We start from the raw sequence: 12,209 nt of genomic DNA, 5'->3' as shown, positions 1-12,209 counted from the left end.
GGACATGCTGGGTGATGCATTCTTAGAAAAGAATATGGGGTTGCATATCTGAAGAATATGGCAGTGTGTGGGGGGATGATAGTGGCAGGCAGGTGTAATCCCAGCACACAGGCAGCTCAACCATAAGCCAGACTTCTTTCATCACTGTGACAACAAAGGCTCATAGTTTCAGGGTTACACCCTACAACCGGCTGGCTCTGTGACAAGGCAGGGAATAATGGCAAAAAGACAGGGAATCGCAGAGCAGCTCCCTTCAAGGCAGCCAGGAAGCACAAGAGCAAACCAGAAACATCAGAGCATCCTCACCTCCTTTGACTGGACCTAACTTAGTAAACCCATCAGCAAGGAACACGTCAATGGACTGATCAAGTCCATGCCCTGGGGACCCAATTACTACTAAATAGCACCACCAGGTGAGGACCAAATCTTCAACACATGGTCCTTTGGGGGCACTTCAGACCCAAACCAAAAACATACGATATTTGTCTTTTATTTATCCTGCTGTCCTCCTGTCTTAAAAGCAGATACTTTGTCATAGACATTCCCAATGCCAAACATACTAACTAGTTCCTGTTAATTTAATTCAGCAAGTACACATTATTGCTCTGGGACAGACACAGCCAGGAGAGCGGCGCTATCTTTCCTCCCCTTGGCAAACAGAGTAACTGTAGAGCACAGATCCCCAGAAAGCGGATCCCACTGCCTCCAACAGCACTCCCAACTAACACTTACTTTTGCAGGCATTGCTGTTCCGACCTTCAGCAGGTCTCCATGGCAAATCATGGTAGAAATCCATGCACAGCTCACAGTTTAAGCCTTTGGTGTTATGCCTGCACATGCAGTGTCCATGAACCTGGGAAGTTACAAACCAGGAGAAGCAAAGTCAGAAACATACAAAAAACTGGCCACATTTTTTCCAGCCAGCAGAAGATACAATCTTTCACACACATCTCTAGCTCCTCAGAGTGAGGGCTTCTTTTTATTTTCTTTCCCCAACTAAGCAAGTTCTATCCTTGTAAGTTGATGACTATCATCCTTGTTTCTGGAATAGTTTCTATAGTTTCTATGATACAATGGACATTCAATTGGATAGCTACACAAAGAATCCAGATGAGCAAAATTGACAACTTAAGAATTTTTTTTTTTTTTAAAAAGAACTGTAGGCAACTAAGGAACAGCAGGCGAAATGGTCTTCCTCAGGGAAGAGCACATCAATTGGTTATTCAATACCAAATGATCATCCCTGAAAACATACATACAAGGTAACACACAGACTGAGCAGGTTGTACTTAGGTATTCAGGAATATATTATGTATGGATGTATGTATGAATACACACACACACACATTCACATATATAGCAACAATTAATGAAGAAAAAGGCACAAATTTAAAAGAGAGCAAGGAGGTAAATGGGAGGGTTTGGAAGGAAGGAGAGGGATGAAGAAAATGACGCAATTATAATATAAAATAAGTAATCATTAAGAATTAAAGTGCCAGGCGTTGGTGGTGCACGCCTTTAATTCCAGCTCTCAGGAGGCAGAGGCAGGTGGATCTCTGTGAGTGTGAGGCCAGCTTGGTCTAGAGAGCGAGTTCCAGGACAGCCTCCAAAAAGAATTAGAGTAACAACAAAACCCACCTAGGGCCTGTGAGATGGCGTAGTGGATAAGACCTTTGCCACCAAGCCCGAATACCTGAATTTGATCCCCAGTATCCATATGGAAGCAGAAACTGATCCCCTCAAGTTGTGCTCTGACATCTATATGAACTCAGTGGCACATGTGTGAACACACACACACACACACACACACACACACACACACACACACACACACACACACACTGAATTTTAAAATGCAATGTTTTTGAACTAGATATTTCCGAATAATTTTTAAAAAGCCATCGTAATAGAAACCTGTAAAAGTGAATGTAGAACTCAACACGCACTGGTCTCCAAGACCAGCTTTGACCACTGTGTATTTTACACCGTGCCAGGTGATCATTTCCTTTAAGAGGTTTCTGCTTTCCCCTTCCCCCACTTTAAACACAGCACTTATCTTTTTTAACCACAATAAAGAACTTTTTTTTTTCAACTGTTTGCCGTGTTTTCCTTCAAGTAAGAAAACAAAGCTATGAGAAAGACACATTAATTGCTCTAAAGGATTTGGGATGCAGTACTGTACGCCATTTTACTGCTTAAGGCCCTTGCATCCTGCGAAGGATAAACAGATCATTTCTACAAACAAGTATGCACGCACACAAGCCCTTTCTGTAATCCTGCTGTCTACTGCATTTCTACAAACAAGTATGCACGCACACAAGCCCTCTCTGTAACTCTGTTGTCTACTGAATTTCTACAAACAAGTATGCACGCACACAAGCCCTTTCTGTAACCCTGCTGTCTACTGCATGGAATTCGGGAACAGGACAGACAGGTCCCTCCTCTCTTGCACCTGCCCTGACAGGAGTGCAGTTAGAGATTAAACTCCTCATTCCCAAAGGTTGAACTGAACTGAAGAGCAGTCAGCCAGCCCACAGCACAAGACACTCGGCACCTTAATGTGCATATTCTATGAGAATGACTTGACATAAAGTCACAAAGATTTTTATGCTGCCAAGTAAAGTCTGTCTAGAATTCTCAGAAAGATGTGCTGATTAGAAACATAACCCTTCCTTCGGGCTGTTAAAAAAGCTGACTTATTTACCCATGAAGATTTCCAGCTGGAGTAAAAGGAAGACAATGGTTTTAGAAGGGCAGAGTACACATATCCTGCACCCTTTGGACAAAGACTAATGAGCTTTGAAGAGACAAGATAGCAAATAAGCCACACATATCTGTCGTCAAGGGAGGTCCAGAGACTATGGGAGATGCCTGGGACAGAGGTAGGGACTAGGTTTGAACGCTTGCCACTAGTTACTCATTTAGTAATTGCTAACTTTTTGTTCTCTTCTCTCAAGGTTGGCTGAGTCCCTATGTGGTATTAAACTCCTAAGGGTTTGAAGACTTTTTCTTTTCTAGAAACCACTTAAATGGATTAAAATACAATACCCCAGCCTAACTGCTACAGTTTGCTGCTCTGTTGTTGTAACCAAAACCAACTTGGGAGGAAAAAAAGAGTTTATTTGGCTTCCATGTCTTATACTTTTGGTTGTGAGCCCATGGCATACACTTCTAAGTCATAGTCTATCACTGAGGGACATCAGGACAGGAACTCATGCAGGAACCTGGTGAGCCACTGAAGCAGAGTCCATGGATGCTTGATCCCCAGGCCTCATTCCGCTTGCTTTCTTAGGACCAGGAGCCCAAGGGTGACACCACCACAATGAGCTGGGCCCTCCCACATCAATCACTGAGCAAGAAAATGCCCCACAGACTTGCCCACAGTCTGATGGAGGCAATTCCTCAATTGAAGTTCATTCTTTTTAGGGGACTCTAGTCTGTGTCAACTAGACAAAAACTAACCAGCATATTAACCATATGGCAAAGAAAGGAAATCTCAGATTTCAAACATTTGATTTGCAAACAATATAAAACTGGCAAAGAAAGGAAAGCTAAGGAGAGGACAGAAAGAAAACTCCATTGGTCTCTAAGTGTCATCTCTGGTCCTGGGCTACAATTGCCAGTTTCTCTGGGCTGAGGCCACCTTGTTCTTGCTAGCATAAAGCCTGGAGGATTGTGGTTTTTAATCTTTCTTAATGGAAATACAATCTGGATTGTTATTTAGACAAGTTTTTAATCCTTGGTAACTAAAATACTTCAGCAACAGCCTATAGCAATGGATTCCAAAAACTAATTCAAGGTCTATGAAACTAGTAGTTTTTGCACACGTTCTCATAACCTAAGCAACTCTTCAAGAGAGGAAATCAGTGCTTGACCACCAACATGACACAAAAAATCAAAGGCTATTTTGGGAAATTAAAACCCCTTAAAAATGTGACAGGCTTAAAGACAAGTTTTGCCTTTCAGATCACCTGTGCAAGCACCCACAACACTTACCATTCCTTCCACTGCTTCATCAATTCCATCCACGGGAGCACATTCGCTGGCATGGCCATAACAGAAGCAGTTACCACGAACCACCATATCATAAACGGCGTAATAGTACTTCTCTCTGATTTCCATTCTAGAGTCCAAAAGGTTATCTCCCAAAGTGTGCAGTTTCACAAACTTTATTCTCAAGTTGGTGATTTTTAATAGATCTACAAAGGTCACCAAGAGGAAAGGTCTCATCAGACAGGCAGGCATGCTGTGGCAATTGTACGTTACTTCTCTTTAGTGATGGATTGGACAAATGACAGCAGCCTACCTAACTTCAATCCTCCTGAATGAACTAGATGATGGTTGTAAACCTTACCACAGTTAACTCTGTACAACAGTGTCTGGAAGCAGGGGAGGGACTGGTCTCCTCAGATTAGTAAGAATGTCAGTTATAGTCTCAGAATTCCAGAACATACTGCCCCTAATCTCAAATACTGCACTACTTCTGCCTCCCACAACTGCTGCTGTCTGTCTGTAATTCTTTTCGGGTGGAAATGGGTTTCTCCTGGGTGCAAACTATAACAGGAATGGATACGTCTTTATTTTGAATAAGAAAACACTATCTGAAATTTCCTGCCACTTAAATCCAAGTTACAAGAACAGGTTTAACACTAGAGAAAACTACCCTTTTAGGGGAAGAATGTCTCAAGGAAGTCTTTGTTGAAGTAGCTTTTAAAAATCTTATATATATGAACTGCATTTCTATCATCCTCGTTCTCCTCCCTCTACTCCTCCCTAGTCCCCCAAACTCCCTCACAAATTCATGGCCTCTTTCAGTCAAGTTGTAAGCAACATTGTAGTCTACATTTTTTTTTTTTTAAAAAAAAACATTTTCATATTTATTAATGCAGTATAGTGACATGAGGACAAAGGGGCTTAGTTTAGGTTGCCAGGCAAATTGTTTTTCTTACACAAATGTTTCTTACAAATCAGTTTGTCTCCTTTTCCTTCCTGGGTCTGTAGCCCTAAGCTTATGGCAGAAGCTGGGCTGTCAGCCACAATCTATATAACTAGATAGACCAAGGGCCGGTCAATGTGCTACTCAGGTGTTTTTCCCTAATGGCCACGCTGCTGCTACTGAACTGGACCCCACAAGATCCAGTCAGTCTAGTGCCTCTGATAGTTTTGGAGACCAAATGCAGTTTTAAATAGTTCTAACACAGGCATAGTTTACAATGAAGACAGAAATGGCTGGTAATGGAAAGGGAAATTCTATGCATTAAACTTAGGCTCTTTGTAAAAATCAAATACAGAACAGAGAACTCACAATCACCGAATGGCAGCACAGTGAGCACTATTGACAAGAGGCAGAAAAACAAACATGAAGGACAGCTGGCTATTTAGAAGCCCTTGAACTTCACAGAAGTCATTAGAAGGGCAAGTAGCCCCCACTCTCTCCTGCCATATGGAGCAACAACAGAGCCTGAGGCTGTCTGCTCTCCTAAGAGGCATTGCTTTGAAGTGAGTCTTCAAGGTCTCAATGACAGAAAGAAATTCTGTTCCCTTGATTACTGAGTAAATCAAAGGTACAAACAACTAACATGGGAACTTCCTAGAAATAGGTCCAGGAACTACTGAACAACCAAAGGCAAGAAAATTGAGTCATGAATTTAATACATTCTTCAAGTCCCACACACCTCAGTTGCAAAGCAGAACGCAAGTCTTTTTAGGGAATCTGCGGCTGTTTGTCATGACCAGATTGAGGCCTACATCAGTAGTCTCACAGCTTGCTCAGAGACTGCATGGACATGCCATTAAATACTTGGGTTTTGTTGTTGTTGTTGTTTTCTTTGATTTTTGGTTTTTGGAGACAGGGTTTCTTTGTGTAGCAGTGCTGTCTGTCCTGGAACTCACTGTGTAAAGCAGGCTGACCTTCAACTCACAAAGAGATCTTCCTGCCTCTGCCTCCAAAGTACTGGGATTAAAGGCATGTGCCACCTCCCAGATAAATACTTGTTTTAAAACAGAAAAATGAGTAACAGTAGACCTGAGACAGTCTGGGGCATATGTCAAATTAATTTAAGTTGGGAAGCAAACTTTTCTGTTAACGTCCCCTGGATATCTTCTATGCTGTTCTACCATGTTGCAAGCTTGGAAGTTCCATGAGAACTTGGTTAAAAATAGGGCTGTGCACAGCTGGCAAAGACCAACAAGAACCAGCCCTGTTACTTGACTGATTGCAGCCTCCATAGCAAGGCAGAACAAGGGAGACTATCTCCCTCTTTGACTTTGACATTCCATTCTGACAGGGACCAGCTCTATGCAAAACCTAAGCTGCTGGCAATACAGTTAACATTACCACCACTCACAGCCTCAATCAACCGAAAACTTTCTACCTGTTTGGTTCTGGGCTGGCCAGTTACCTATGACTCATTTTCTCTCCAAGAACCTTTGGTTGGTATTTCTATCTCCACTCAAAAGATGGGAAAGGGAAAGTTTTAAGTACTTGATCAGGTCATGTAGCTGTATACACTACGGCAGCATGACACGAAAGCCAATGAGCCTAATTATTGAATATCTTGCTTCCCAAGATGAGTGTGTAGTCCCGCAATAACACAAACAATTGTTGGGCAGTGGAAAGAGCTCTGAACTAAGAAACGTATCTTATGAACTCAGGATCCACCTGCCATTTCACTGCCTTGTCACCTTTTGCATGCTATCCAACTCACACTCAGGTTATTCATTATCAAAAGGCTAGACAATCCTCACCTTACTACACACACTGGTCATGACTGGAATTTCTGGTATTCTTGCTTCCCACTGCTTGTGGATAAGACCCCCTTGCCAAGAATTTTAGGAGAGCACAGGCCACATAACCAGAGATACTTCTCAGTATCGTCTGTGCTCTAGCTACAAGACTAATTATAGCAATGAACAGACGTGATCTGTACAACCTCCATGTCTTATCTTTATTCTTGACCACTAGAATGAGGACAGTGATAGTGTTCTAACTCTGCTAGTGTGGATAATCCTAGGAAGGGAGATATTCTTATAGCTACAGTTACCAGATTTAGCAAATAAAGGATACTCAGTTAAATTCAAATTGATGATAAACTCTCATTTTTCAGTTTAAGTAGGTCCCCAATAGCAAATGATACAAAATTATATTAACCATTAATATTGGATGGGACACATTTGTACCAAGCACAGATATTACATGTGACCTTAAAAAAAGAACATGTCACTTAAATTTAACTGGGTATCATCTTGCATTTTATATAGTGAGACTAACTGTGGCAAGTGAGCTATATTTCTTTGAGAATCCCTCCAGTGCTGGACAGATGGCTCAATGGTTAAAAGCACTGGCTACTCTTCCAAAGGACTTGGCTTTGATTTCCAACACACATGGTTGGCTCACAAATGTCTGTAACTACACTTCCAGGGGATCTGACACCCTCTTCTGGCCTCCTAGAGCACCAGGAATGAACATGGTGCACATACATGTAGGCAAAACACCCATACACATAAAATTGAAATTGGAAATCCCTCTTACTATTTTCATACAAGCAAAAGAAGCATCTGTTTTATTTGAGCAACTGTATTTGGGGGGATATTTTACTACAGCAGCTTAATCTGTACTCTAATATACTGAGCAACAAAAAATATAAGGTGATATGGTCAGTATGATTGTTGGAGCTTTGCTGACATGATCAAATGTGTTCCCTATCAGTGAAGACTGATTACTGTTAATTTGGAGAGCTTCCGAAGACTATAAAGAAGGAAGGAAACGTAGGTGGATTTGGGGCTGAGTATCAAGAGTCTGGTAGCAAGGCTCTGGATAGGAAGACACTTGTTCCATGAGGACTGGTTCCCACCCCAGCGTTTATTAGAAAGCCAGCTTACTTTGTATCCTTGGGCTATAAGGATCTTCTATTTTGAAAGCAGGATCTAAAGCACGAAATATCACCTAAAAATAGGTAAGAGGGTTAGTATTTTCACAATGATCAAAAAACAGACTAGCAAGTAGAATTAAAATAAAGAGGCATACAAACCTCTCCTTCTGTTGAGGGCTCAATATCAGAATATCGAGAGTCACAGATGATGTCATCCACTTTCTTCATGGGGCCAGTTGAAATGCCTGGGAATGAGCTCTCACAGTCATAGGCAAAGTATCTGTACACACCCCAAGTCTTCCCAAAGTCAGAGGAGCGCTCGATCAGCATAGCAGCTGGGCGGAATGTCTGAAAGCAGGAGAAAAGTTTCATTTGATGCTTTGAATCTGTCCTTTTAAAAAATGTCACTCGTTGTGTGCCACCAGCCCTGACTTCATGTGGTTGGTATATCAGACTTGGCTGCCTATTGAACACTACATGCTGTTCTGTGGAGGCTGTTCTTGCAAGGAAACACTTCACCCACCCTAGTGGATCAACCAGCTGCTTCTTTTTGGAAGCTGATTATAAACAGGCCTTTGTAGCTAACACATTTTGGTATATTTAGTCACTGTTCCCATGACAGAAGTGAATTTGAACGCTTGCTCTTTCACTTCTTCATTTAATCATTCAATAGATGTATTGAATGCCATCCATATGCTATACAAGTCTAATAAGGAATATATCTGAGCATAAAAATCATAGTGCAATGTGTCAAACACCACAGTACAGTCACATGAAATGTGAGAAAACATCGAATTATTCACAATAGCCAGAGTGGCATCAACCCAAGTGCCTATAAACTGGCAAAGGAAGAACAAACTGTGATAATACAACAGAATACAATTCAGCTGCAGAAAGAAGGGAACGCCACACTTGTTGTAACATAGATGGGTCTTGAAGGCATTGTACTAAGTGAAATATGCCATATAAAATTTCAAATATTATAATTCCATTTATGTGAAATACTTAGGATAGTAGATGGAGACAGAAAGGGGTCACGGGAAAGGGGAGTGGCACAGGGAGAGGTTACAGCTCAGTGACTAGCCAGAGTCCCTATCTTGGGTGATGATAAAGTCCTGGAATTGACAGCAGTAATAGATTTATGATATCTTGAGTATGTCTAGCATCACTGAATTATACACATAAAAATGGGGATTTTGCTATGCATACTTTACCACAAAAGTAAATATTATTAGAGAAAAGAAAAATTTGAGAATGTTACACAGAGAAGATGATGTTAGATGGGACCTCGAGGGCTGGATCTCTTCAATAAATGAGATTATACTTAGAAATATAACTCTGATAGCATTGCCATTAAACATGGAAGATGACAAGAAGCAGAGGAACCATAGAAAGATGAAGGCCTTTAACTCCAACACTTATAACATGAACAGAGAGATATGAATTCTGTACAGTTAATGACAGTACAATGTACTGAATTATACTTGCTCAATTAGATTGTAGTGAAAAAGAAGATAGGAAAGAAACGCAGGGCGCAAAGCATGGGTGGCTGTGTTGAAAATGCGTCTTTGGCACTCAGCTTTGCAACATGGATTTGGAAGTCACTGCACTCACTTTATACCTGAATCTCTCCAACAAAGCAAATGGCAAGGGAAAGAGGTCAGCACTCCAGGAAAGTGCCTGAGAGGCTGAACACAGGAGAACTGGTGCCAGCAACGTCTCACACTGTGTGCTCATAGCGGCGCCCTTCTCCTTTTCAGCCAGCGGTGAAGCAGAAACGTGAAGGTCGGGGTGCCAGAGGAATAGGAAAAAGACCAACTCCTCAGAACAGGCTGCAGATTTCAGAGGGTGTGAGGAAAAAGGTCAAGTGGAAATAAGGGAGAAAGCAGAACTCTAAAAATAGGCACGGGCAGACGCCTCACACCCATGAGCATGCTGTGTGCACGGGCGGATGGCTCACACCCATGAGCTGCTGTGTTCACAGGCAGATGGCTCACACCCATGAGCATGCTGTGTGCACGGGCGGATGGCTCACACCCATGAGCTGCTGTGTTCACAGGCAGATGGCTCACACCCATGAGCATGCTGTGTGCACAGGCAGATGGCTCACACCCATGAGCATGCTGTGTGCACAGGCAGATGGCTCACACCCATGAGCATGCTGTGTGCACAGGCAGATGGCTCACACCCATGAGCATGCTGTGTGCACAGGCAGATGGCTCACACCCATGAGCATGCTGTGTGCACAGGCAGATGGCTCACACCCACGAGCACGCTGTGTGCACAGGCAGATGGCTCACACCCATGAGCTGCTGTGTGCACGGGCAGATGCCTCACACCCATGAGCACACTGTGTGCATGGGCAGATGGCTCACACCCATGAGCTGCTGTGTGCACAGGCAGATGCCTCACACCCATGAGCATGCTGTGCGCATTTTAGGCTGGGGAAGTCAGATTTCCATGGGGGAGGGGATCAAAGGAAAACTCAGACAGCCTAGGAAACAGAACTTAAATAAAGATGAATTTCTGAACTAAAATTATCACTTGGGGAAAAAAAGTAAAGTAAAATAAGATCATCACTTGACAGAACCCTTTGCACAGTGCTGATTTTGGAAATTAGCAAAAATTCACTAACCTATCTTCTACCTTCCTTAATAATTTCCACGTATCCAGGTATACAAGAAAACACTTCATCAAACTGAAGAGAATTGTAGACTGAAATTTTTAAACAGGGAGTGAGAAGTACCTTTGACTGTTTGAACCTGGTATGGTGCAGGCACAGCCAATCCCATGAGGTCAGGCTGGGAAGATGTGAGCTGGCTTGGGAGGGGCACACCTGGTCTAATGTCTCAGTATTAAAAGGCAGCAGAGAAGAAACACACAGAAGCCAGTCCTGGCTGTGCTTCCTTCTCTCTTACTTCTGGGAACTTCTAAATCCCAAGGGCCATTGACCAGTCATCCAATTTCCTGTGGAGTTATGAAGCTGCAGGGACCGGAACAGTACACTTCACCTAAAGGACGGAAGCCTACCCCCCACTCTGCTTAGTCATCAAGCTTCTCAGGCCCTTATTACTACACAGGGGCTGCTGAACACATAATAAACAGAGGGATTGGAAACATCTGTCTATAACAGAAACAATGGGCAGACACACACGAATGAGTTTTTCTAGTCTATGAAAACCCAAATCCAGTTAGCAAGCAGCTTTACCCAAGCCAGCTTGGTTGAGAATAAACCTAAGTTCCTCCCTCATCTGTGTCCTGCTCCCCTTTCTTTTCCATTTATAGCGCTTTTAAGGACCCCATCTTCCCCAGGACTTGGGCTTCTAGGTTGTTTTGGACACAACCCTTTCCTTCCCCTGTCCTGCCTCTAATCTTTCTCTACTTCAAGGCCAACCTTTGATTCTAAAGCATCCAAGTGATGTTTTTAGGAAGCAGGGCCTCCTCCTCTCTGCAGTGGTTCTCAAAGCAGAAAGGGCAAAGGGTGGCAGAGCATACAAGCAAGTGAATTAAAAAGTGTCCAAGAACAGGTGAGCTTCTGGAAATCCAAAACTTTTTTAAAAGACAGGGTCTGGCTATGCAGCCTAGGCTAGCCTGGAACTTTCTATATAGATCAGGATGGGCTTGAATCCACAGAGACCCAACTGCTGTCATGCTGGGCTTGTGCCACCATGCCTGGTTTCCTTGGCAAGTTTTTTCTGTGACCTCTGGGTCAGTGGCTCCCTACTTCCTATAAAGTTTACATTCCTCAGCAGAGTCAAGGGCCTTCTGACTTAGATCTGCCTTTCCACTCTTCCATCATCACTCTAAGCTTGAAGCATGTGGCTGCAAGTACTTAACGAATGAGCCCTGCCCGATGATCACACCAAAGGTACACTGATCTCGGGCTCATCCATAAACAGCCGTTTTCCTTTATCTTCCCTGTGAAATTCGTCTCATCCCTGTTTTTTCCTTATGCCAACCTGTTGTGTAATCATTTCCTCCAAGATTAAAAGATTCCATCCTGCAGAAAGCTCGTTAAGCAGGAAGGTAAACAATTCAAAATAGCTTCACGAAGTCCCCGAAACTGACCAGAGTCTCTTGGCCCCAAGAAAAGCTAAGAGTCCCTAGAGGGAGAAAGCCAAGATGCAAAGAAAACTCTCAGACTAGACCAGCTATAAGACAAGCAGAAATCTGCTGAGCTTCCTGGAAGAGGATTAGACCAACTGAGGTACCTGCAAAGGATACCCTCCAACCTGTTGAGCTGCCTGCAGGCTGAGCAGTGTGCTCCAGGTTCCCAGCTTTTGTGAGTTGTCACGATGCTGGAGTCCTTGGTGAGTCATTTTTGTTCCTAAGTAATCC

The 12,209-nt window shown here is 43.0% G+C and overlaps 1 protein-coding gene across 5 annotated transcripts in view; it reads right to left on the bottom strand.

The window, feature by feature from the left end:
- The window catches only part of Lamb1 (laminin subunit beta 1), a 68,463-nt gene that overhangs the window by 47,410 nt on the left and 8,844 nt on the right, over nt 1-12,209 (bottom strand). For 3 of the 5 annotated variants that reach the window (XM_027416975.2, XM_027416974.1, XM_027416978.2), the window contains 4 exons: nt 8,031-8,219; nt 7,882-7,945; nt 3,997-4,199; nt 733-853 (listed from right to left, as the gene is read on the bottom strand). In XM_027416975.2, the coding sequence (XP_027272776.1) occupies nt 733-853; nt 3,997-4,199; nt 7,882-7,945; nt 8,031-8,219 (577 nt within the window). Of the gene's footprint in view, nt 1-728; nt 854-3,996; nt 4,200-7,881; nt 7,946-8,030; nt 8,220-12,082; nt 12,206-12,209 lie in introns of those variants that run through there. The other 2 variants (XM_027416976.1, XM_027416979.2) reach the window with 2 other exon arrangements.

The sequence above is a fragment of the Cricetulus griseus genome, chromosome 5, assembly GCF_003668045.3.
Source record: "Cricetulus griseus strain 17A/GY chromosome 5, alternate assembly CriGri-PICRH-1.0, whole genome shotgun sequence".
Taxonomy (NCBI): domain Eukaryota; kingdom Metazoa; phylum Chordata; class Mammalia; order Rodentia; family Cricetidae; genus Cricetulus; species Cricetulus griseus.
Note: the sequence above shows the minus strand (reverse complement) of the source record. Positions and strands in the feature narration are given on the sequence as shown.